At 38.4% G+C, this 26,239-nt stretch overlaps 2 protein-coding genes and 1 non-coding gene across 4 annotated transcripts; 2 read left to right on the plus strand and 1 right to left on the minus strand.

The window, feature by feature from the left end:
* Positions 1-1,531: 1,531 nt before the first annotated feature.
* Positions 1,532-4,577, minus strand: LOC105965898 (uncharacterized). 2 transcript variants are annotated; one of them, XM_012990445.2, is made up of 4 exons: positions 4,197-4,577; positions 3,985-4,052; positions 2,763-2,872; positions 1,532-2,245 (listed from the first exon to the last, which is right to left on the minus strand). In XM_012990445.2, exons 1-4 carry the CDS (start codon positions 4,387-4,389, stop codon positions 1,705-1,707), a joined length of 912 nt encoding a protein of 303 aa, XP_012845899.2. In that variant the 5' UTR covers positions 4,390-4,577; the 3' UTR covers positions 1,532-1,704. The 2 variants fall into 2 exon arrangements, with proteins under 2 accessions (XP_012845899.2, XP_012845898.2); XM_012990444.2 differs by having other exon boundaries at positions 2,742-2,872.
* Positions 4,578-4,951: 374 nt separating this feature from the next.
* LOC148765840 (uncharacterized) lies at positions 4,952-6,181 on the plus strand. The gene has a single exon (XM_088812371.1). It carries the CDS (start codon positions 4,952-4,954, stop codon positions 6,179-6,181), a length of 1,230 nt encoding a protein of 409 aa, XP_088668497.1.
* A 2,533-nt stretch (positions 6,182-8,714) lies between these two features.
* TRNAE-CUC (transfer RNA glutamic acid (anticodon CUC)) lies at positions 8,715-8,787 on the plus strand. Its single transcript has one exon. It is a non-coding gene; the product is annotated as a tRNA-Glu (tRNA).
* The last annotated feature ends 17,452 nt before the right edge of the window (positions 8,788-26,239 follow it).

Consider the following 26,239-nt stretch of genomic DNA (forward strand, 5'->3'; position numbering starts at 1 on the left):
GAAAATATCATAAGGGGGTGAAATTGAAAGTACCAAGGACTCAATTGAACTTAATTTGAAACTTTCACAAATTTGAAATTAATTGAAGTTTTGTGACTTCATCAACCATGAGATAAAAGCACCCACCACTGCACGCCTGTTTCAAAATGGAGAAAAAAATCTCCAATAAAGAGATGAAGATGAACAACGACATCAATCTGCTGAAATTCGCCATGGATGAGAGCGACGAAGAACCCAACCCCGGAAGTGATTGAATCGGATTTTGGATTCTCGCCGGATAGCCTGTGGTACCGCATGTACCACTGTTCTTCCTCGTCGCCGAGGTACCTTTTACGACCGGCGAACCGATTTCCCACGAATTGTTGGGGGCCCAAATCGAAGACTAAAACCATCCTTGTTCCCATCTTCAACATTCTGCCTCCTCATCAATTCTTGAACAATCGGTGAAGTGCCGACACACATCTCTGTCGAAAACTCCTCTATCGTAAGTTGACGCCCAGTTCCCACTTCCTTAATCCTTTCCCACATCCCATCCTCCTCCCACTTCCTTAATCTTTTCCCACATCCCATCCTCCCTCAACTCGTTCACCACAAACTCCTTCCCGTTATCCAAATTCTTTATCATACACACTGCGTTAACATCTTCCGCCCCGTTACAATGCGAACCCTCTTCCAGCGAATTCCCGAGGCTCCCATTACGGTCGCGATCCAATCTAATCGACCCCTTTGGTGGTTTATTTGGGGAAAGATTACTGGTCACCGGAGATTCACTGCCGCTTCTTGATCTGTCCATACCGTAACAGATTCGATGATTGCTCCGGTTATTATCCATATTATTTACATCTACACCGATTCCCTCAATTACCAATATCAGTTGTTCACCGGGCCCAGGCGGTGGGTGTTTTGATCCCATGGAAGATGAAGCCACAGAGCTTCTTAATTTTGGATTTGTGAAAGTTTCAAATTAAGTTCAATTGAGTCCCTGGTATTTTCAATTCCACCCCCTTATGATATTTTCAAGTAAAAAGACGAAAAAGCCCTTGTACTTTCGCATGTGCATAGCACGTGCCTGGAAAATTAGAAGATTCGCCGGAATATTCCCCTTAGGTGGTTATGTGCGTCAAAAAACTGAGTTTGGGTGGGCGCTTGCAACTTTTTTTAGTTAAGGTGGCAAAGTGCAAAAACGGGCAAAGTCCAGGTGGCGAAATGCTATTAACCCTTAAAATAATGATTGAATTTAGTACATTAAATTACGTAGACTTTATTCAGTCTAGGTAAAATATAAACAACTGCTAGATTGTTAAAAACACTACATGCATTGAGATGCTACACCCTGTAAAATACACCGGGTAATTATTAACAGTTGATGTGGTGAAATAACTTCCCATTAAACACACATACAGTGTGATTCTGTGCAGATCAACGGTTAACAATCACCCAGTGTATTTCACCGGGTGTAGCACCAAACAAACCTTGCATGTTACATGAATTATAGATATTAATAACGAATTTTAAAAGGTCGGAGATGCCCCCTTGGAAGTTATCGACCACATATAGCAATAAACCTCGGCTTCAAAAGTAGTACAGATAAAGCTGATCCCTTTTAAACATGAATTATCCTCCTCATTACACGGATTTACGATATACCATCTTTTTACAAAAAGAGATTTTGCATTTAGACTACCGTTCGGAATCCTATTCCGTTCAATTCTCCGAGTACATATCTCCCCATTCACAAGGCAAGGACGATTTGAATATCTGAACAAGCATCATTTTTTTCGTCCGGTCCATATTTTTTCCGTCGCTGTGTCCTCTGTATACACCTAGTTTTAGAGCTTGCAGCCCATCTTTAGCTGCTTTCTTCCTCAAAACAGAGAGCGAACCAACCGGCTCATCATTCTTCTTGCCTTGAGTCATCACTTCATCATCCATTGATGACAAATTAGCAGCATGGTCGACTTTGCCCTCATGCTGCTCTTTTCTTTCGTCAGCGTTTTCATCGACCCTTTGTAGAGTATCAACAACATTTTCACCCCCACTTTTGTTTCCCCACCATCTGTATGAGATACTCGATAAGCCGTCTGAAGGAAATCCGTATTTAAATTCATCAGAGATGGTTGAATTCCCTATTTTCATAATCTGGGAACTCTGAATTTGGTTATCTTTGTTTGGCTGTTGTGGAAGAATTCTTACAGTCGAACTTTCCTGCGGAGAGATAGTATTTGTGCTCTGAGGTTGAGGGCCTCTGCATCACGTAAATAATTAAATAGAAACATTAGACCAAGTGACGGAAAATAGATGATAACAAGAAAAGTAGAGAACAAGGCAGGCAAATTAAATTGCATAAGAAAAAAGGGTAAAAAAAAGAAAGAAAATTCTAAAAAAAGAACAGAGAAGCAGCACGCTGCCTATCAATGATAACGGAAAAATATTTAACAGTGAAGCTTTATTTTTTTGGCCAAATTGTTGAGAAACCAGTAGGGTGAATTAAAGCTCTGCTAAATCAGATGCAACTCAATGTAAAAATTCAGTGGATATAAATTTTAAACGGGGCTGCTATCAGTTTACCAACAAAAATATTGCTCAAATAATTACTTCTAATTGAATTCAAGCTCGCTCAAGAAAAGAACTTCTGCTAGTAAATTTGGTCAAAAGAATACATATGATCCTTTGTGTCAAAGTACATCATTTATCATCCACAAAAATTACTAGTTCCAACATGGAAAGTGAAATTAACTTACAAAGGTGATAATGCAGCTGACCTTGCCAAAGAATTATTCCTCTCTCCATAAACTTTCAGTTCAGCAAGATTCTTCTCTTTCTCTATTGCAGCATCCTTCTTAATTTCTTCAATGCTCTTTCCAGAGAGAAACTAAACGCATCAAACAGATGGGAAAATCAGCAAGTTAGTCCAAATGGTGAATTAATATTTGAGAAATATTATATTCCAAACAATGTGATCAACAATATATTGTATTTCAACCAACAAAAAGTAACATACTAATATGGTTCCCAAGTCACAGTAATATTCTAATGGCAAAAGGACTCTGACAGTCGTTCGTAAAGTGGAATAACCAATCCTTCGAAATCATAATAGCAAAGCCATCTTATTGCATGATGCAGCACTTTTACAACTACTTGTAAGAAGCACCAAGTGTTGCACATGGTTTGTATAAATTCAGTTGAATAATTACATTTTTACTTTAAAGTAACAACAAATTGATAAATTAGCTGAAAAAGCAAACAGAGAAGAAAAAGAATATGATTCGCACCACAAAAATCATCGTACACTACGTGACAACATAAATCATAGTACACCACGTGACAACATAAATCATAGTCTTCGCAGACAAATTAACAAACAAAAGGAAAAGGAACACATTTGCAATGAACATTTCTTTGATAGGTAAATATAATTTGCTATATTCACATAGAATGCAAGGACACACAACCAGGGGCGAGTCCACTCTTGGGCAAGGGTGGACTCAAGCTCCCCCGCAATTTATATTTTTTACCTTATATTATACTTATATATCTATTTAGCCCACCGAACTTTTATTCATTAGCACACCCAAAATCCAAATTAATGCAACAAAAAGCCCCAATTTTTATCAATTAGCCCACCCAAAATTCAAATTAATGCAAAAAAACTCCAATTTTTTTTTTTTTACTTTTCCTTTTTTTGTTTCCTATTTTCTGATTTTGTCACAAAAAAAATCCTAAAAGAAATTCAGGGGCGCTGCCCCCGAACCCCCAAAAAGTTAAGCCCATACTGTAACAAATTCCAGGACTTACTCTATAGCAATCCTCCAATAAAGTCGACTACGACAAGTTCATGGACAAAGAAAAATCATTCAAAAAGGGTTAATGCAGAAGCATTTCTTCAATTTATTCTTATAAGTTGAAATAATTAGGGCCAATATAAAAATCTGAAAGATCGCGAGACTGGAATTACACGACAAAGTAAGATCTTTATAAACTAACCTTTCGGTAAGGCCACCTGAGAAGACCATTATCATAGCAGAGCTTCTTTAAGACAGTAGGACAGACACCTGTAGTAGAATGAAAATCACAAAATCTGGTTAAGAAAAGGCAACGGTAATTATAGTAAGCAGATACATACAGACGTGCACGCTATGTGTTTGTTTAAATGTTAGAGAGAGAGAGAGAGTAGTAATTCAATGAAAGATATATACCGAGAGAGTCGGCGGCGTAGGAGAGTGGAAGGGAGAACAAATTGGAGACCTCATCAAAGGAAGGAGACTTGAGTGCGTGAGATGGAGGATTCGGAGTCGGGTTCCGGTTAGGGATAATGGATGCGGGGCTTGAAATTGGTATTGGGCTTTGATTATTTTGTGTTGGATTCTGCTTCTGCGGTGTAGTAGACATTCTCGATGCCGATATGCTCTACGCTGACTGACGCCCGATATTTTGAGGATTGTGTCGAGGAGGATGCCAAATTTATCCACCGTTTGAATTTTGGGATTTTTTTTTTTTTTTTTCGACCCTAGAATTTGGGGGAAATTTTTTTAGCTATAAAGTATGTAATATTAATCTGTATGGACATCTTTCACTAGGGGTAAAAGTTGAAAAGTCTGAATGGATCAGAACAAAATTAGTCTTCTAAAAATATTTAAAAGTATAAAATCAATTTCAATTTCAATTCCAAAATTTTTGGAATCTAAAAATTTATTCCGATTCCAAATGGCCTGGAAATTTCGGAAATCACATAAGTTTTAAAATTTCAAAACTTAGCGGATATTTTCTGAAAATTTCATAATTTTCCAGGAAACAAGGACATGCACGTCGATAAAAGTAAAACTAATATCTATTAAATTTAAGTAAAATAAAAAAAGAAACCACATCTTAATATCCAATTAAAATTCTAACAACAATTCAATATGTCAAAAATTCTAACGGCGGAGACTGCGGAGCAGTCCCACCGAAGCCAATGAGTTGCCTAGCTTGGAACTGCCAAGGGCTCGGGGTGCCCTTGACAGTTCACGTTTTTGGAGACCTCCTCCGAAAACAAAACCCCGACTTGGTGTTCCTCTCGGAGACGAGATCTACACCTCAAGTGGTAGAGAAATTGAAGATTAAGTGGAATTTATTCGGTTTAGCAGTGGATAAGAATGGCAAATCAGGCGGACTAGCTTTACTTTGGCGGAAGGATGTTATAGTGAGTTTACTGAGCTACTCCAAAAATCATATAGATGTTGAGGTCCGTCACACAAACTCGTACAGACCGTGGAGATTCACTGGTTTTTATGGCTTCCCAGAACAAAATGAAAGATGCAAATCTTGGAAGCTCCTTTGCAGTCTACGACATCACAGCTCCTTACCTTGGTTGGTAGGGGGTGACTTCAACCAAATTCTTTGTAACTCAGAGAAAAAGGGTGGTAACCGGAGAGCACCAGGTCAGATCGTTGCATTCCGAACGGCTTTAGACACATGCAACTTAACAGATATGGGCTTCAAGGGGTCCCCGTTCACATGGTCTAATAACCAACAACATCCTCGTACAGTGCGTTGCCGACTCAATAGATTCTGCGCGGACAATGAATGGATTGCTATGTTTCCGCAAGCTGAAGTCCACCATTTGACTTCATCAGGCTCGGACCACATTCCCATTCTACTCACTCTTAAGGCGACTCCAGATAAAACTTGGTGCAAAGGAAAACGACCATTCCGTTTTGAAGCTATGTGGACCCGAAGGGCTGATTGCGAAGAGATTATTAGTCAGCAGTGGCTCGCCGCCAGTGGCAATAATTCGAACCCCATTGAGGCAGTTATGAGGAATCATGAGGGCTGTCGGATTGCTCTCATGAATTGGAGCAAGAACGTGGTTAAACAACCTCAACGCAGGATCGAAGAAATTCAAAAGGAACTTCACCATCTCAAATCTGGAATTCAGTCGGAGACAAGTAGGGCAGCCAGTGTCTTACTCCGAGCCGAGTTGGAACAATTGTTCGAAGATAGGGACACTTACTGGAGACAACGGAGTAGAGTTCAATGGATGAGGGAGGGGGACCGAAATACTAGATTTTTTCACGCCAAAGCAACTTCCTGGCAACGAACTAACACAGTGAATAAGATTAGGGACTCTTCGGGGGTATGGAAAGAGAATACCCAAGATATTGAGCAAGTGGTCTCTCAGTATTTCGAGCATATTCCGGTCTAACGTCCCCGATGTAAGAGAGATAGACGAGGTGATGAGTTATATTGAGCCTAGGATCTCCAATGAAGCTGGCCAGATGCTCTCCCAACCTTTTACGGCACATGAGGTAACCCGGGCCATCTATCATATGGCCCCTCTTAAATCCCCTGGCCCTGATGGTTTACCCGTTCTTTTCTATACTAAATATTGGCACATTTTGGGATCTGACGTTATCTCTTGTGTTTTGGAATTCCTCAATAATAAAATTCTTCCTTTGGCATTCAACTTCACTTACATTGTTTTGATTCCGAAAGTGAAGCACCCTGAAAAAATTACTGATTACGGACCAATCAGCTTATGCAATGTTATTTATAAAATTGGGTCTAAAGTAATTGCTAATCGGCTAAAAATGGTGCTGAATGACTTGATTTCTCCAACCCAATTGGCGTTTGTTCCTAACCGACTTATAACGGACAATGTCCTTGTTGCTTTTGAACTTAACCACTTTATCAAATTACACTCTAGTAGTCGTAAGAATTATATGGCGATTAAATTGGATATTAGTAAAGCCTACGATCGGATCGAATGGACATTCGTGAAAAATATTCTTTCTCGCTTCGGCTTCCCCACTTATTTTATTGACCTCGTGATGCTCTGTATTTCTTCTGTTTCTTATGCTTTTCTTTTCAATGGAAAACAGTTTGGATCGATCAAACCATCTAGAGGTCTGCGCCAAGGCGACCCACTATCCCCCTATCTATTTATTTGCTGTGCAGAGGCGCTCATTGCTATTGTTCAAAAGGCTGTGTATGAAGGGAATTCGAGTATCTCCTTCTGCACCGGCTATCGCTAATCTTTGTTTTGATGCCGACGACGCTCTCTTTTTCTGTGAAGCAACGGACTCGGATGCTACGACCCTTCGTTCTATCTTGGAACTATATGCGAGAACATCTGGACAAGTTGTAAATCTTGAGAAATCGACGATGAAATTCAGCCCCTCCACCCCTACTTCTACACGAGATTCAATCCATTCCATCCTTGGGTTTAAGATCGTGGACCACCATGAAAGATACTTGGGGATGCCAGCTACAATGGGAAGCACTAAAAAAGAGGTCTTTGGATTCATCCGTGATCGAATTTGGACGAAGATAAAAGGCTGGGGAGAGAAGTTGTTATCTCGTGCTGGGAAAGAGGTGCTTATCAAGTCAGTGCTCCAATCAATACCCACGTATATCATGAGTTGTTTCATGCTCCCAAACGGCTTGCTAAAGGTGAAAATCAACTTTGACGCAGCCTTTCCGGTGGGTATGGATTTTTTCACCATTGCTGTTGTCGTTCGGGACTGGCGCGGTAGTTGCATATGGTGGCATTTGGCACGTCTCCCAGGACGACCCAAACCAGTGGAGGGTGAAGCAAGGGCGGCATTGGAGACGCTTAGAAAGGCCAAGGAAGCTGGATGGAGATCAATCATCCTTGAAGGAGACTGTATTCAAATTATCGAGGCCCTCCGGAACGGTAACACCACCACAGCCTCATTTGGAGCTCTCAACGAAGATTGTCTTTTTCTCTCTTCTTCGTTTAGTTTTGTTTCATTTGATTTTGTTAAACGCTTTGGCAATAAACTAGCCAATGCTATTGCTAAGATGAACTATTCGTCGGTCTTCCCTTCCCTCTCATTTGGCACATTATGCCTAATAATATTATTTTTTTTCCCCTAAAAAAAAAAAAAAAATCCTATAATAAAACTTAAATCAAAATACTGTTTCATAAAAAAAAAAAAGAAGTACTTACATAAGTATTTTATAATATAACTAATTTATAGGTGTATTTTTCGGAATTAATTTCGAAAATAATATCGGATCGAAAATTAAAAATTCCATTTTTTTATATAATTCCAATTTCAATCCAAAAAAATCAAAAAGATTCAGAAACCGAAATTTTGGAAATCGGAATGATAAAAGTTGTTCTAAAATCGAATGTTTTTTTATTGGAACCGGCGGAAATTTGAATTTTCGTTCCAACTCCCTATTTTTCAATATATATATATATATATATTGAAAAATGGGTCGGGTCAGACCGGGTCCGACCGGACCTGGTTGGCAGGCTCAGATGGTATGGAGGTGACCTCAAATAGATATATATGTAGGACTATTTTGAGAATTCATGTTTTTGTGCGCTTATTTCAAAATGAAAGTTAAAAGGTTAATTGATTTATATTAAAACTTCATTCTATGGGCCTAGATCAAATTCACTCACCCATATAGCTTGGGAACCTCTTTCCTAAACAAGAGTTTCTGACTGCTAAATGCTATATCACAGTAATTGGAGAAGCAGTTAAAATATGAAATGCCTAAACACTTCCACATATAAAAGGAATTTTTTTTTTTTACTACAATACGAAGTACATCAACTACATAAAAACTTGTGTTTCTCCAACTGATACGGGCATTGCACGTTTTCAAATCTTCAATACACGAACAAACAAAAAAATTATTTGATACAAATTAAGAATGTGTAAAGAAATTAATATATTAGTCTTTCTCTATATTAGCACTAGTCCGTTGTAGTCTAGTTGGTCAGGATACTCGGCTCTCACCCGAGAGACCCGGGTTCAAGTCCCGGCAACGGAAATTTTAATATTTTGCTGCTTCATTTCATATTAGTGTGTAATAAGAATTTCTAATTGTCACATTTTCTCCTAAAAAAACTATAGATATCAAAAGTCAAAACATTTCCTTATTGATGAATGCTTGAACCCGAAATGTTCAACGGTAAACTTCTCGACATTTAAGGGGAAATATGCAATACCCCCCTCAAATGGAAAATATACCCCCCTCAAATGGAAAATATTATGAGTAAAACCCATTTGACTTTTAAGACTTTTGCCTAAACCCAAAATTCAATCTTAATTAGTGAAACCCCCTCAACTAAACATGATAAGTCGAAACTACCCTTATAAGTAGGTTTTTTAAACAATTGCAATATTTATTTTCCATAACTTCTCACGTGATTGTAGGATTACATTAATTCTCTCTTTATATCTCCATATCTCTCTCGTTCTCTCTCCTCTCGTTCTCTCAAAATTGGGGTAACATCATATATTATTACAGACACCTCTCGATTCTTTTCTCTGATCAACTAATGCAGATTTATATAATTATTGGTCGATATTTTTTTTTTTTTTTTTTGCGCTTACGAAACATTGATCTCTCAATGTCTGAGATTCAATTCAATCTCACACAACTTGGTGTTCCTGTCTTTTACAAATTTCGTTTCGTCGTCATGTTATTATGTGCGGGATTGACCACTTTGTTAATTGTTAAATGTTTGCTGAAATTGAATGTGATAATAGTTCCGTTTTGAACAATATGAAATTGGTTGTTATCTACATCAAATTGTCTGATACGTGTGTGTTTTTCTCTCCTAGTGTGTATGTGTGTGTGTGTGACGAGGCGTACATATCTACATTCACTTGCTAATTGTAAATGTTTGTTGAATTGAATTTGATAATAGGTAGATATATGCATCAAATTGTGTGATGTGTGTGTTTTTCTCTCTGAGTGAGCGTGTGTGTGTGTGAAAAAGGTTTTTCTTTGTAATTTGATTTTGTTTATAAACATGTTTTGTTGATTCCAGCAAATCATACAGTTGCGAGAATTCGGCTGATGCGAATGTTGATGCGAATGTTAGAATATGTAAAAGAGCAGAGGTAGTATGTCTTGGAATGCTAGCACCTAGAAAGTTCCACCAAATATATATATATATATATATATATATATATATATATATATATATATATATATATATATATATATATTCGTACATTTTCAACATCTCTTATGAGAACTCAATCTGTAGAAAACTTGAGCCAATTAATTACTGGCAACTATGGCGACTCCTGAAAATTTGCAGATGGAGCAAGATCTTCGTACACATCCCTCTTCGACAATTCATAGATGCAAATGTGAAATATCGAGGAATTGAAATTGAGAAGAAGATTGAATTTCTCGAGTGTTTGGCTGGAACAATATATATATACAGACTAGGAGTGTAGTCACATTGGAGTCACATTGAACTCAATGTTATTGTATAAATATAGACTTAATATGACTACAGTAAAGGTTAATTGATATATTTTTTTTCTCGAATTAATTGTCGAACAACAGACTAATTGGAGAGAATCAACTATGTAGTCATATATAGTCATATATAGCCATACATAGTCATATATAAGATTTGTAGGTTTTTATTCTAATTTACAATGATGTTGTTGGTTGTTTTTAGTTGAAAAATTGATACACGTGATTTTTTCGATGTATTTGTGTGGCTACAAGTTGACTTGTAATAACAAAATTCAAAATTATGATTTTTTTGTGTGGATGTTGATTGAATTTTTTTCGTAAATAATAGGCGATCTTTGTTTTTTTTAATGTAATTCGGTAAACATGACTGTACTACACTATATAATCAGATATTTAAAGTTGAAAATGCAAAAACAGGCAAAATAAAGAAAGAATATGACTACAGTTGATATAGTCACATACAGTCATATTAGGCAATAGTCATATTCAACTATAGTCATATTCAGCGTAGTAAACTTTGTCGGGGAAATTTCAATTTTTCGTTTAAAAAGAATTTAAGAAAATATTAAAAAAAATATTAAAACAAATAAATAATAAAAAAAATATAAAATATAAAATAAAAAATAAAAACTTTAGGTCTGATAAGCTTTGATTAGTGGGTTTTGATTTTGTATGTGATGAAGCATATTTTGTTTTTTTTTGGGATCTGTTGGCTAATTTTATGGAGCTCGAATATTGAATTGATTTTTTTTTTCTTTAATTAGTTTGCTGATTTTAAGGAACTCGGATATTGAGTTGGAAAAAAATCGCTATTATTTTGGCATTATTTAAGGAATGCGAGATAGTGGAATTATTAATTATTGGGTATAAGATTTTATAATTTCAGAAGGGTAATATTGGAATTAATATTTTTAGGGGTTTATCACAAAGAAAGATTTGGGGGTTGGATGTATCACCATTTATTATTCATCCAAGGGGTTTATTGCTAAAGGCCCCTAAATATAATGTTTTAGTGGAGAAATGAGTAAAAAATAATTAATGTGGACCGGTAACTTCACTCTTGCAATACAAAACATTGTTCCTTTTTATTTGTCTAATTATTTTTTGTCTCTCATGATTGCAGAGTTTCAAGCTAATAAAATGATTAAAGATAAGAAGCGCAAAAACTTGCATAGTGATGAACATTTTGTTCTCTATTATAAAATGTAGCCCATGTTAGTTGTTTGTCTCCCATAAAAAATCTATAAGACTCGTACACCGTTTAGATGTGGAATGGACACCATCTCTCATTGCGCTAGCTTTTGGAGATGGACCTTAACGGGCCGTTGAGTTACCATGATTTACATTCCTCCATCAGTCCTTGTCGGACCAAGGGATGGAGGCCCTAGGGGCGAGGAATTTCGCCTTTTGGTGCAAGCTTTTGGAGATGGATTCTACCCAAACGCGTTTAACAGTCACAAAACGGCGTTAGATTAGTAGAAAAAATATGGGTAAATTTCTCTTTCCCCCCTTGTACTTTGGTTGGATATTACTTTACCCCATTGTACTCTCAATTGCATTGATTTGCCCCATTGCACTTTGGTTCGATATCACTTTACCCCCTTCTACTCTCAATTCATCCATTTGTCCCCTTGTACTTTGGCTTGATATCACTTTACCCCCTTCCACTCTCAATTGCATCGATTTGCCCCTGTACTTGAAAAATTGTCTCAATGTGGCCCTCGTCGTTAGTTTTCAGATCTTTTACTTTATCACCGTTTGATCTAAGTTTAAAAATTACAAAAAAACCACCCTCCCAGTTAAAATAATTATTAATAAAAAAAATTGTGACTGGCGTCGTGGACTATGTTTTCTCGTTGTCTTGAATTTTTTATTATTATTTTTATTTTATTTTTTTTAATAATTATTTAAAATGGGAGATGTGGTTTTTTTTGTAATTTTCATACTTAGATCAAACGGTGTTAAGGTCAAAGGTCTAAAAACTTACGACGAGGGCAGCATAGAGACAATTTTTCAAGTACGGGGGGATCGATGCAATTGAGAGTAGAAGGGGGTAAAGTATTACCGAGCCAAAGTACAAGGGGGCAAATCGATGAATTGAGAGTAGAATGGGGTAAAGTGATATCGAACCAAAGTACAAGCGGACAAATCAATGCAATTGAGAGTACAAGGAGGTAAAGTGATATACAGCCAAAGTACAAGAGGGGAAAGTGGAATTTACCCAAAATTATTATTAATTGCGGTTTTATTGTTCAAATTCTATACACGTTTGAGAAAGATAAATAATAATACTATGACATTAAAGCAACAACTTATTAGTTTTCAACTTCTCTATAACATGAAGAATGATTTACGACACATGAGATATGTAAATAAGTAGTCGATTACACCGATCAACTCAAGCCTTGTCCCATAAGCATTCCTCATTTCCAAACAAGACCTTCGGGTTGCCAATATCATACACAAACCTAACATTTTAATTTGTTGTTGGAAAGAACCTAGTACAGTCTTCCCATCATGCTTTTGCATCGCCAGACAGAACTGAACACTCGTAAAATCAAACAAATTCTCCATCCCAATCTATAAATCCCCTCCTCGGAAATGAAACACCGTGTTTGGATAATTCCTAAATGCCCTTATAATAACTCGGGAGTTTAAACCGTTCAAAATGATGTGCCATCACTCTACAACTTTGTTATAAGCATGTGTCTCGAGATAACTCCCATTGGACCCCACATCTACCACACACCCCCTTGTGAAGGTTCCGTTTGGCAGGTTCGAACGCTTCTTTGATACGCTTATGCCGAGTAAATTCACTCTGTAGTTGTAATCAATGTTGTTTGTGAAGCTAGTCTCATTTGTTACAATTTTGGCCCCATTTGTTATATTACCGAAAGTGGAGACCTGTTCATGCCCATTACACCTGATATATGGAACCCCCGAACTTGCCCTGTTGATCATTCGCTCAGCCAAACACGAGCCCTTTTATGATCTCGCGGGACCCTCTTTTGTCCGAAGGGAAACTGAAAGATTCTGTCGATACCATCCCCGATGAAGATTCGAGGGTGAATTGTATTGGGAAAATAATAAGTTGATTTATTATGTGCAATATTTGTTTCGATTAACGGTCAGAAATTTCTTCGAATGAGTTTTAGGGTGAAGCCTGTTGATTCTGAAGAACTCAGTAACAGGCAGTTACTGCAAGATCGCTTAGCAGTGCCAAATGAAGTGATCAAATAAATAGGAGAAAGTGAAATAAATAGGAGAAAGGGCCTTTGTATAGACCTGTGTATGTATATATAACATTCTCATGTAATAAAGAGAACATCAAGATCTAGCCTTACACAATTAAACTCTTATCTAAACTTATCCCTAATATATTATATATTCTCAATGCTTGATTCATTACAAAGAGGCAACACCATATAGGGGTGAATGCGACATTTTCCATAGTACACGGTAGACCTGACCACGGTTCGGTTCGGTTCCGGTTCCGGTTCCGGTTCCGAACCGCCGGTTCCGGTTCCGATTTTGGAGGAATCGGAACATAACCGAAAAAATCCGGTTCCTTGCGGTTCAGTTCCTAACCGGTTCCGGTTTGGTTCCCGGTTAGAACCGTAGAACCGTTCGGTTCTTAATAATATAATTTTATTTTATTTTATATATATATATATATATATATATATATATATATATATAACTTAAAAAATACTTTAAAAAACTTAAAAAAAAACTTTTAAAAATAGTCTTTTTTAAAGTGGAAAGTATATTTAAAAAAGTTAGTTTTTTTTTAAATACGTAATTTTTTTTTCTTAATACTTAAATATATATATATATATATATATATATATATATATATATATATATATATATATATATATATATATAGAGAGAGAGAGAGAGAGAGAGAGAGAGAGAGAGAGACATATAAATATATATATATATATATATATATATATATATATATATATATATATATATATATATATATATATATATATATATATATATATATATATATATGTATATATATATATTATACACAGACATACATATATATAGAGAGAGAGGAAATTAATTTTTCTTTTTTTTAAAACCGGTTCAAACCGCGGTTCTAACCGTCGGTTCCCAGTTCCAAAAATGAGGAACCGGAACTGAACCGGTTTTTTCGGTTCCGGTTCCGATCAAACCAGTTCCGGTTCGGTTCTAAAACCGTTGACCCCGGTTCGGTTCCGGTTCCGGTTCTAACCGAACCGGTGGCCATGTCTAGTACACGGGTGCAAAGTGTATTTTACCTCTAAATATATACTAAACATAGTTAATAGTCAAATGGGTTGAATGTTAAAATAAGGGGATGAGTGATATTTTTCAAAATACGAGGGGTATGTGTTATATATGAAACAGTACAAGGGGATAAAATAATAATTTACCCTTATTTTTTAATATTATTTTATTAATACTTAATGTTTGAGTTAAAATATAATATTTATAAAATTTATTTAAGTAAACAATAAGACTAATTATTAATTACGTCTCTGTCTCGTACTATTAGTCTTTTTGGTTTTTTTTTTTTTTCATTTTCTTTTCCAAAATTATTTGTCATTTTAGAGTTCCAATAAAGCTTTAATTGCATTTTTATCAATTATATTCATTATCACTCATAATTAGTTAATTGAAAAATAATTAATGACAAGGGTTCTTTACTATTTACTATGTTATTTTTGTTATAATCTATGCATAATATGCTCACAATGGTTTATTATACGTTACATCGAGTGAAATACACCGGGTAGATCTTTACCATTCATATACAGTACACAACCACACACACATCCACATTGGTTTGTGTAGGTCAACGGTAGAAAAACATGCAGTGTAATCTTAACTGGGTGTATCATAGACATAACCCGCGCACAACCACCCAAAACGACATCTAATATAAGACGGAGAGAGTATATAATAAGACTAATTATTACATCTAAAGATTAAAAATACATTAAACGTGGAGCCTTCAATTTAAAAATGGAAAGTTATTTTTATGTGATTACTTATTTACATACTTATGATATTATGATCATTGAAAAACTCTTGAAATGTAACGTTAAAGAATAATCATTGTTAGAATTTAATGTAAAAAAATAATTATGATAACATAAAAATACGACTTTTAACATATTTTCTCGTATACTAATAGATCCTTGACATTAAAATTATATTACAAAAAATAAGTAATATATATATTATCATTTATTTACTTATTATATTTTTATGTTTTCTTTTACATAATTGACTATGGTTAAATCATGTTATCACTTATATTAATAAAATGCATAAGTAATGATGGTAAATAAAATTTAAGAATTTATTAACATCAATATTTATAATAAATTTGAGTCATGCGCAACTATTTTCTTACAAAGAAGAGAGAGAGAGAGGAGTGAGAAGAAAATTAATAATTTTTAATTTTTTTTTATAAAGTGATGAGAGTGGAATAAAATATAAAAATATATATTACATTATATTTGAGGTATTAAATAAATAAAATAATTATATATATAAGTGATGATGCTAATTACTTAGATTACCTGGGGTAGTGTAGAAAATGAACTGGGAGAGCAAAGCGGATCAGTAGCTTGACAACTTGATGCTCCTGAGGTACATGCGATCATAGAACACATGAACTAAGCCGGGGGTTGATCCGGCGGAAACCCCTCCGACGCTCAAGTCAGACGTGTTGATAGAGGAAATAGTCCAGAGAATACAGTTAATACTACGTACCCTGAGGAATGAGTTCAAACCTTTATTTATAGCTTAAATGAGATTGTTGGGCCCAAACCTTATTTGAAGGTGATTGTGGTCTTCCATATTGGGCTCGTGGCCCAGTATGTAAGGAAATTGTAGGCCCATTGGGTCGGCCCAATTAGGCATATCATTAAGCCCCCCACTCTCGAGTCAATGTGGGGGCCATGTTGAAATGGGTGACATATCGTGTCGAGAGTAAAAATTGTAGTAGTCGATGGTGAGCGAAAATGCGTTGGAGCGCGTGTCGGAGGGGTGTGAAGGCGCATTAGCGCGTAGCGCGACCAAGTTGTCGCGATGTAAGTGACTTGAGTCATCGGTGTTGTCCCACGACGATGTGGTAGCGCATATCAAGTTATCTCCTCGTGGGAGTTGTCTCGTCGTGGGGTAATAGAGTTGATCGAGTTATCTCCTCGTGGGAGTTGTCTCTTGATGATGTTGTAGCCCGGAGCTAGTATTCTCCTCGTGGGAGTTGTTATTTATCGACATTGTCAATGTTTTGACGCGTTGCTTGTATGTGTTTACATATAGCCTTCTGCGTGATGTACTTGAGGAGGGGATCAGGCTCTCAAGATTTTTATATGGGGATCGTGCCCTTTGTTAGACCTCGTGGGTCGTAAGTATGTTTGGACCGTGGCCACGTTTTAATGAAGGACCCATCGAAAACAAGTAGATAACTTTGAGTAATCAAGCTGGCCAGGCTATATAGATTCCCATAATATTTCTAAGTGTTTCTAGGGTCGTAATCGTGCTATCTTGAGCTTGCGATTATATATTGAATTTCGGGCGAGTTGTCTCCTCATGGGAGTTGTCTCGCAACAAAGTTGTAGAAGCATTGGATGACGCGCGACTGAGGAGCGTGCGTATCGAGGTCGCTCTGAGCGAGTTGTCTCCTCGTGGAAGTAATCTCGCTGTGGTTGTAGGACCGAGCGAGTTGTCTCGCTGCGTGTAGTAGGACAGAGCGAGTTGTCTCCTCGTGGGAGTTGTCTCGCTGCGAGTTGTTGGACCGAGCGAGTTGTCTCCTCGTGAGAGTTGTCTTGCTGCCGGTTGTAGTACCGAGCGAGTTGGCTCCTCGTGGGAGTTGTCTCGCTGCGAATTGTGGGACGGAGCGAGCGGTCTCCTCGTGGGAGTTATCTCGCTGTGGTTATGAGACCCGAGGGAGTTGGCTTCTCGTGGGAGTTACCTCGCAATGGGTTATAGGACGGAGCGAGTGGTCTCCTCGTGGGAGTTGTCCCGCTGTGGGTAGTAGTTTCGAGCGAGTTGGCTCCTCGTGGGAGTTGTCTCGCAAGCCCCCCACTCTCGAGACGATGTGGGAGCCAAGTCGAAAAGGGTACCGGATCGTATCGGGAGTAGATCGGTGTTGTTGTTTTACGTTAGTCGTTGGCGTGGCGTAGAGCATTAATATTTTTTATTTTCTCTGCGGAGAGCGAGCTCTATTGGGTGGAGTGCATTAAGAATCCTTGCGCAATTTAGTAGAGCGCGTTGAAATTCCCTCGCGATTATGTGGTGCGCAGTGGAAGTTGCGCGAGATTAAGTGAGAGGAGGGAGGTGCGCGCGCTTATCGATGTTCATAGGACCGAGCGAGTTGTATCGCACCGGCTGTGGAGCGGCGCGCGTATCTAGGACGCACGTGTGGATCGATGCCGCACGGTGGAGGATCACGTGGATCGAGATTGCGGGCGCGAATGGAGGTCCCGTGTTGGAGGAGGAGCACACGCACATATCGCAGTTGGAGATGTTAGAGCGTGCGTTGCGCGATTGGCGCGAAATCGAGTTGGGAGTAGATCAGTGTTGTAGTTTTGTGTTAATCATTGTCGTGGAATAATAATAATAAAGATATTATTATTTATTCGCCTTCTTTTCTTTTTTTTTTTTTTTTTTTTTGCGGCACAGAGTGCGCGCATAATGGGGCGCGGGGCGCAGGCTAGCTGAGCCCGCGGGGAACAGGGCGCGGGCTTGCTGAGCAACCGGGGCGCGGGGCGCTAGGCGCGGAGTGGGGCGCGAGGGCGCACCCGACAAGAGCGTAGGGGGCGCGCGCGTGGGAGAGCGGGGCGCGGACGGGCACGCGCGTGTCGTGGTGCTGGGCGTGAGCGGTCGCGCGTGTGGGGGAGCAGGGCGCGATCATGCCGGCGTGTCGGGGAGCAGGGCGCGGGCGTGCGCGCGCGTCGGAGGGCGGGGCGCGGGGTTGAAAGGTAAGGGTGATGCCCAACCTTGGGATGGGTTAACCACCCACTGTAGGATGAGGCGCTCGAGACCTATGGTCTGAGGTGAATGCACACGGTTGTGTCGTTGCTTCAGTGACAACACGAGTTGAAGCTTTCGCGGTCGTATGCTGAAGGTACTTGTCGGTTATCTGAACCGTTAGCGGAGCAAGTAGAAGTTGATATTGTTGAAGTTTCGGCGATCATACGCTGAAGGTTCTCTTCGGTTATCTGAACCGTTCGAGGGGGGGCGGAAGTAGGCCCCCAAAGAGTCGATGACCCATGGCGAGCAAAATATTTTGGGGACACTATAAACCCCCAGGGAGTCGATAACCCTTGGCGAACGAAATATTTTGGGGGCAGATGTAAGCCCCCAGGGAGTCGATAACCCTTGGCGAGCGAAATGTTTTGGGGGCACTGTATACCCCCGGGAGTCGATAACCCTTGGCGAGCGAGATATTTTGGGGGCAGATGTAAGCCCCCAGGGAGTCGATAACCCTTGGCGAGCGAAATATTTTGGGGGCAGATGTAAGTCCCCAGGGAGTCGATAACCCTTGGCGAGCGAGATATTTTGGGGGCAGATGTAAGCCCCCAGGGAGTCGATAACCCTTGGCGAGCGAAATATTTTGGGGGCAGATGTAAGCCCCCAGGGAGTCGATAACCCTTGGCGAGCGAAATATTTTGGGGGCAGATGTAAGCCCCCAGGGAGTCGATGGCGGTGGTGCCATAGGTGGCTCCACATGTGGAGCAGGTGCTGGTATCGCGTTGGGAGCATTTGCTCCCATCGTGGCGATATATTGGGTCACGGCCTCTGTGGCAGCGCGAGTTGAAGCTTCTGCTATCATGCGTTGAAGCGCATCCTCGGTTATTTGAACCATTCGAGGAGCAGGGAGTGGTGGATCGGCGAGTGGTGGGTCCCGAGGGGGGATCACCTGAACCTCGCGAGGCAGATCCATGGGACGTGGAGGAGGTGGCAAGCCAGAGCCTCCACGAGGTGGGAGGTCGTTAGCTGTGTCATTTTCTCTCCGAGCAGACGCCTCAGGAGGATCTTGTTGGCTACGTGATCTGGTTTGCATCGTTCCCACAGACGGCGCCAAAATGATGATGCTAATTACTTAGATCACCTAGGGTAGTGTAGAAAATGAAATGGGAGAGCAAAGCGGATCGGTAGCTTCACAACTTGATGCTCCTGAGGTACCTGCGATCATAGAACACATGAACTAAGCCGGGGGTTGATCCGGCGGAAACCCCTCCGACGCTCAAGTCAGACGTGCTGATAGAGGAAATAGTCCAGAGAATACAGTTAATAGTACGTACCCTGAGGAATGAGTTCAACCCTTTATTTATAGCTTAAATGAGATTGTTGGGCCCAAACCTTATTTGAAGGTGATTGGGCCTCGGTGATTGTGGTCTTCCATATTGGGCTCGTGGCCCAGTATGTAAGGAAATTGTAGGCCCATTGGGTCGGCCCAATTAGGCATATCAATAAGAAATGTAAGAAATCCGGTTGGACCCCGGTTGAACCGATCCAACCGTGACCCAGTAGCTTGACCGGGTCGATGTCCGGGCCGGTTTTCAAAACATTGCAAATTGGATATCCACCTATATAGGTATAAAGGTGTGTCTAGCCAATTCACTCGTTGTATTAATTAATTTATTAATATGGTAAGTTGTTATAAATAAAAAAAAAAATCTGTTGAAATTATATGGCAGAGAAGTTAAATGCAAAACCCCCATGTATTAATTCTAAAGACTAAAAATTCCCCTGGGATAAAAAAAAATAATAAAAATCCCCCTGATAAGTGTTCAAACAAGTATACTCGACCCATTTTACTTTTATCCGTTGACCGCTTGTGAAAAGACGAATAAACCTTTGGATAAATCTGTCCAACCTCTAAAATTTTATGACCCAATTAAAGTTTTTAAGATTTTCAATTCAACCCCTAATAATTTCAATTAAGCCATCTTCCCCAAATGAAAAAAAACACACAGACACACAAATACACACACTTTGATTTTAATTCTCTGCGCACCTCACCTCACCTCACCTCACCTCACCCCACCCCACCCCACCCCACCCCACCACTGCAGTCGCCGGCTCCGTTCATGGACTGAAACCCCTCTCCGGCAACCATGCATCTCAACCGCTAACAACAACGAATTCCCTCTCAACTCAAAATTTCTTACAAAATTATTCCAAAAAAAAGAAAATTCAAAGTTATGATCCACAATTTCGACATCATTATACGTCGTCCCGCAACAATAAACCTTCTTCTCCCCTCAACAAAACAATCACTCAATTCCAGATTTCTTAACCCATTATCTCGGGGCCACCCATTTCTTCGGTTTCCCCAAAAGTGAAGTTTACCTCCAGTTATGCATTCCAGTTTTGCCATTGTCGTGGTTATTGTACTAAGTTTTTTGAGGTTTCCGGCGAACCGGCGTCCTTAGCAGTAGGGGAGGTGGGTGGGGGTGGGGCAGTTTGGGTCCTTGGGAAGAAGATGATGAGGTGGCTTTGTATGCCATTTTCATTTTTTTTTCTTTTTGAATCTGTTTAAATACAATTTATATTTTTTCATTTTATTCGTTTAAATTTAAATATTATTAAAAATTCATGAGTAGTTTAATTGTTTCATGAGTGTTGATTCATAGTGGCAATTTTGTCCTTTCATGCACAAAATGTACAAAAATTGCACAAATAGTTGCACACACAGCGAGTGAATGACACGCACAAAGGTTAGGGGAGTGTATGACTTTGACTATTGATTACATGGAGATTTTTGTCACTTTTTTTATCCCAGGGGAATTTTTGATCTTAAGATTATCACATGGGTAGTTTTTGCATCTAACTCTATGGTAAAGGGTTTTGAAATTGACAAAGCTCTTTTAATTGATTGATTAATGTGGTAAGTTGTTATAAAAAAAATATTTATGTTGAAATTATATGGCAAGTGTTTTGAAATTGACAAAGCATAATGCTTATGTATTGGAATATTGTATATCCAGCAAATTTAATCAATTTAATAGATTGGAAACATGGGAAGGTGCAGTGTAATTTGAAAGCCAATCATCGAGAATTAAATGTTAGTTATCCCAAAAAAAAAAAACTAATTTATGCAATAATACTATTTGAATGAACAGTGTAAGATTTTTCAATAGTGAGAAGAAGACTAAGAAGAGGAAGAGGAGCAGGTGGAGGAAGAGCGAAGAAGAAATGGAAGACAAATGAAAGAAACAAAAGGAAGAATTGGAGGAATCAAGGACTGTGATTTTGAAAAAACAAAAAACCCCTTGCAAATCGATTTGCAAGGTGCAACACATATGGGTCTAATTCTGGCTATTTTTGTCTGAAAATTAAAAAAAAGGTAATGTGGCACAACTTATTGAGTTGAAATGGGATCGTAGTTTTTTTTTTTTTTTTTGAGGTGGTAATCTGCAAAAAAAAGGGACAAAATTTAGTTGGTTTAGTGTTATTTACCCAAATATAACAATAAAATAGTTGCTCAATAAATTAATTCAAAGCTAAAAAAATCACAAAACAAAATCTCATATTCTTTCTCATTATTCAATCGTTGTATCGTTTATTATAAATTGTGAAAATATTTGCTATAATTATGAGTAGGGCTATTTCCACCTCCAAGATATCTTAATTCACCACTAAATTTATATAAAATATCATAAATACCTTTCAAATTTCTAATCCACCACCCTCCCTTATATTCGCTTAATCTTCCTCTACACCATTTTTTTTTGTTTGCTTTTTCTTTTTTAAAATCTAAAAGGGCAAAATAAGATTCTAACAATCGTCAAATTTGAATCAGTTTCTGGACAAATTGTGCTGAATAAAAAGTAACATATTTTTCAAATTTTAATCCACCAAACAACAATATCAAAAATCTATGTTTTTTTTTTCACTACAAGAGCGCTCTTAATTTATTTTTTCAAGAACGAGAATTTCTGCTCTTTTGACCTTTGAGTGTTTTTCTCTGATGAAAGTATCATTCACTTAAGATGGAGAGGATGGGATTGTGTGGTGAAGATTCTTGTGGAAAATGATAGATTTTTTTTTTGGTGAATATTCTAATTAGTTTGATGGTGGACAATTTATGAATTTATAAAAAATATGGGTAAAATAGAAAATATATTTCATTTTGGTGGTGAAATAAAATAAAATATTTTGAGAAGACCTACCTCTCGGATAATTTGGTGAGAAAGTATTTGGAAATAATTTATATTGTTATACAAAAATTAATTTTCAAGTCATTTAGTGCAATGTCCAAAACAGTAATATTACTGTCTAAGACAATAATTTAGTAGCCAAGACAGTAATATTAATTAAAATATTTTTTTCCAAGAAAAAAAAAATTCGAAAAAAAAAATTTCGGAAAAAAAAAAGAAAAAGTCAACGCCGGAATCTGGCCGGGAAAAAAATTATTTTCTGAAAAAAAAATATTTTGGGGGTTAATGTGATATATTTGTTTAAATCCGACGTCAATGTGTAATATTAAGGAAGTTAGACTATAATGGATGGAATTGACAAAAAATGTATTATGGAGGGTATTTTTGACCAAAGGCATGGGATGGGTGTATTTGAAAGACTGTTTTTTTTGTGGAACAATGTGTATTTAAGTCCCTTGGGATGGACCTTTTTGCTATTGGCCATATATATATATATATATATATATATATATATATATATATATATATATATATATATATATATATATATATATATATATATATATATATACTTTATCCAAACCAATTTACACGAATAGAGAAGTAAGAAAAATGATTAAATATTACTAATTTGTAAAATATTTCCTTCACGACATTATTATACACATGTACTCGTCTAACTTAAGGAATTGATTGGATTTTGTTTGGTTTTTTTTTCTTTAAGTACCGTGCATAATTTAATAAATTTGTTAATGTATTGAAGTTTGCTGATTTAATAGGTTTCCATAATTTTGAGTAATTCATATTTTGGTAATGAATAATTTTATAAACATGGTGAGTGTAATAAATTATGAACCAATCACCACTTATAGATCTATATATGTACTATTTTATAGGAATTTTGTTTAAATACTGACATGATTTTGGAAAATTGATGCATATTATTGAAGTAAATTTGAACAAGATCTCTTAATTTAATATTCAAAGTTTTCTATTTTCGATTATTTCATAAATTATGGAGGACAATAATTATTTAATCATATTTTTTTGTGATACAGTAATTATTTTAAATTTTAAATTCAAAATCAAATCTTGGAAATATTTTTTTTAATGTTATTTAATTGTTTCCATATTTACATATTGTTCACATTTTTCTCATGTTAACCGTAACACAACTATCACTCAAAAAAAAAAGGAAAAAAAAAAAAAAAAAACAGTAACACAACTATAAAACCTTCATAACCTCATTCATCACCACCATTAGGTTTATGCTATAACACTAGAAAGAAGGGATTTTTATTCCTTTTCGTATTTTTTTGTTTTTTTCATTTTCTTTTCAACCATTAAATTCAATTCATTTGTGGGAATTCGGCATGGTGCGAGATCTTTCCTAATGCTACTGTTCATCATTTGGTGGCTACGGGATCAGACCATCTTCCGATTCTGCTAGAAGTTGACCCTGTGGAAACTCATCGACCGAAGATGGGACGAAGAGCTTTTCGTTTTGAGGCGATGTGGACCCGGCAAGAAGAATGTGAGGATATAGTGCGTCAACAATGGGACAAGGGGTTTTCTTCGGACCCTTTTGAGAGTCTTATTCGCAACATTAGAAATTGCACGACAACTTTCAAACAATGGAGCCGTTCGGTGCTCAATAAACCGAGGCAACGGATCCACCAACTGCAGCAAGAAATTCACGATCTTGAGGCCGCAAGTCAGTCGGAAGCAAATGTCGCCCAACAAAAGGTGTTAAAGGCTGAACTGGAACGGACATATGGGGACTTGGATTTGTATTGGAGACAGAGGAGCCGAATTCAATGGATCAAAGAGGGGGATCGTAACACAAAGTTCTTTCACGCGAAGGCTACGGGTTGAAAAAAGAAGAATTGGGTTCACCGAATTAGGGATGGTGAGGGGAGGTGGCATAACAGCAGGGAAGACATAGAACGGGTTATCACGGGATACTTCGAGGAGTTGTTTCAGTCGACGAATCCGGAGGAGAGTGAGATAGATGAAGTTCTGGACCATATTGGGGCGAGGCTTTCCGGTGAGGCTACCCAACACCTTTCACTTCCTTTCACTGCCGATGAGGTAACTCGCGCTATCTCTCAAATGGCTCCGTTAAAAGCCCCAGGGCCTGACGGTTTCCCTGTTGTATTTTATACAAAATATTGGCAAATATTAGGCTCCAGTGTCATTGATTGTGTGCTTGAATTCTTAAACCACAAAATTTTTCCCCCCTCGATTAATTTCACATATATCGTCCTTATTCCTAAAGTGTCTAAACCGGAAAAAATGACTGAATATCGTCCCATAAGCCTTTGCAATGTTATTTATAAAATTGGTTCTAAAGCTATAGCTAATAGAATCAAGAAAGTGTTGAGCGATATCATATCCCCTACCCAAAGTGCCTTCGTGCCGCAAAGACTAATTACGGATAATGTATTGGTGGCTTATGAGATTAATCACTTCATTAAAACAAACTCTCGGAAACGCTCTAATCTTATGGCTATGAAGTTAGATATTAGTAAAGCATATGATCGCATTGAGTGGTTTTTCTTGAGAAATGTTCTGTGTAGGTTCGGTTTTCCTGTTGGTTTAATTGATCTGATTATGCTATGTGTTTCGACGGTTTCTTACGCGTGTTTGTTCAATGGGTCGCAATGTGGTTCGATAGTCCCTTCGCGGGGGCTTAGGCAAGGCGACCCCCTTTCGCCATATCTTTTCATTCTTTGTACAGAGGCGCTTATAGCAATGGTGCAACGGGCGACGGAAAGAGGGCGATTGCAAGGATTTCGAGTAGCTCCGACCGCTCCAATGGTCTCGAGTTTGTGTTTCGCGGATGATACACTAATTTTTTGCCAAGCAAACGAGGATAATGCTGGGACAATCCGACAAATTCTTCTCCAATATGCACGTGTTTCTGGCCAGGTGATTAACATGGAGAAATCGACAATTAGTTTCTGTCCAGCTACACCACCGGAGACCCGCGAATCTATACATGCTATCTTGGGCTTCCAGGTTGTGGTGAGTCATGAAAAATATTTGGGGCTCCCGGCGGCTTTGGGGAAATCGCGCAAGGAGGTTTTCCAATACTTGAGAGATAGGGTATGGGACCGAATAAAGGGATGGAATTCTCAGAACATCTCTAAGGCGGGGAAAGAAATCCTAATTAAGGCAGTCCTACAGGCAATCCCATCGTATGTTATGTCTTGCTTTCTACTGCCGATTGGTTTGGTTCAGGAGATTGAAGCCATTACGCGTCGTTTTTGGTGGGGGAATGGCATGGATAAAACGACGCATTGGGTTGCATGGAAGAAACTATGCAAACCGAAGGAAGATGGGGGCATGGGGTTTCGGGATCTTCGGAGTTTTAATCTCGCTCTACTGGCGAAACAAGGCTGGCGACTCGTTACCAAGCCGGAGCTCTTACTGTCAAAGATTATGCGAGCTAAGTACTACCACAATGGGGACTTCTGGGCTACGGTTGTAGGCCATCGTCCGTCGGCCACATGGCGAGCCATTGTTGAGGCCCGCGGCCATTTGAAAGAAGGTGTTCGGATGCGAATTGGGGATGGTACGAATACATCGGTGTGGTGCGACCCGTGGATTCTCCATGATAACTGCCCAAAGCTTATCACTCCCAGGCCCGTGCACTCGGCTTTCCCTAATTCGGTAGCGGACCTTATTGACAGTAATACGGGTTCGTGGAAGACTGAGGTTCTTGATAATATTTTTTGGCCGGTGGACAAGCAACGCATTCTTACTACTCCTATTGGAGGTGCGGGAACGACTGATCGAATTATATGGGGTTTCTCGAA

Source organism: Erythranthe guttata, chromosome 13 (genome assembly GCF_056151865.1).
Source record: "Erythranthe guttata isolate IM_541 chromosome 13, IM_541, whole genome shotgun sequence".
Classification (NCBI taxonomy): Eukaryota; Viridiplantae; Streptophyta; class Magnoliopsida; order Lamiales; family Phrymaceae; genus Erythranthe; species Erythranthe guttata.

Bases quoted from the DNA above. Each gene is read 5' to 3' on its own strand.
- LOC105965898 (XM_012990444.2), bottom strand. From the start codon at position 4,389: ATGTCTACTACACCGCAGAAGCAGAATCCAACACAAAATAATCAAAGC. The intron at 2,873-3,984 runs GTTAGTTTATAA...TGATGCGTTTAG, and splicing joins TCAGGTGGCCTTACCGAAAG to TTTCTCTCTGGAAAGAGCAT. The intron at 2,246-2,741 runs GTAAGTTAATTT...TACGTGATGCAG, and splicing joins TCAGCTGCATTATCACCTTT to AGGCCCTCAACCTCAGAGCA.
- LOC148765840 (XM_088812371.1), top strand. From the start codon at position 4,952: ATGAGTTGCCTAGCTTGGAACTGCCAAGGGCTCGGGGTGCCCTTGACA.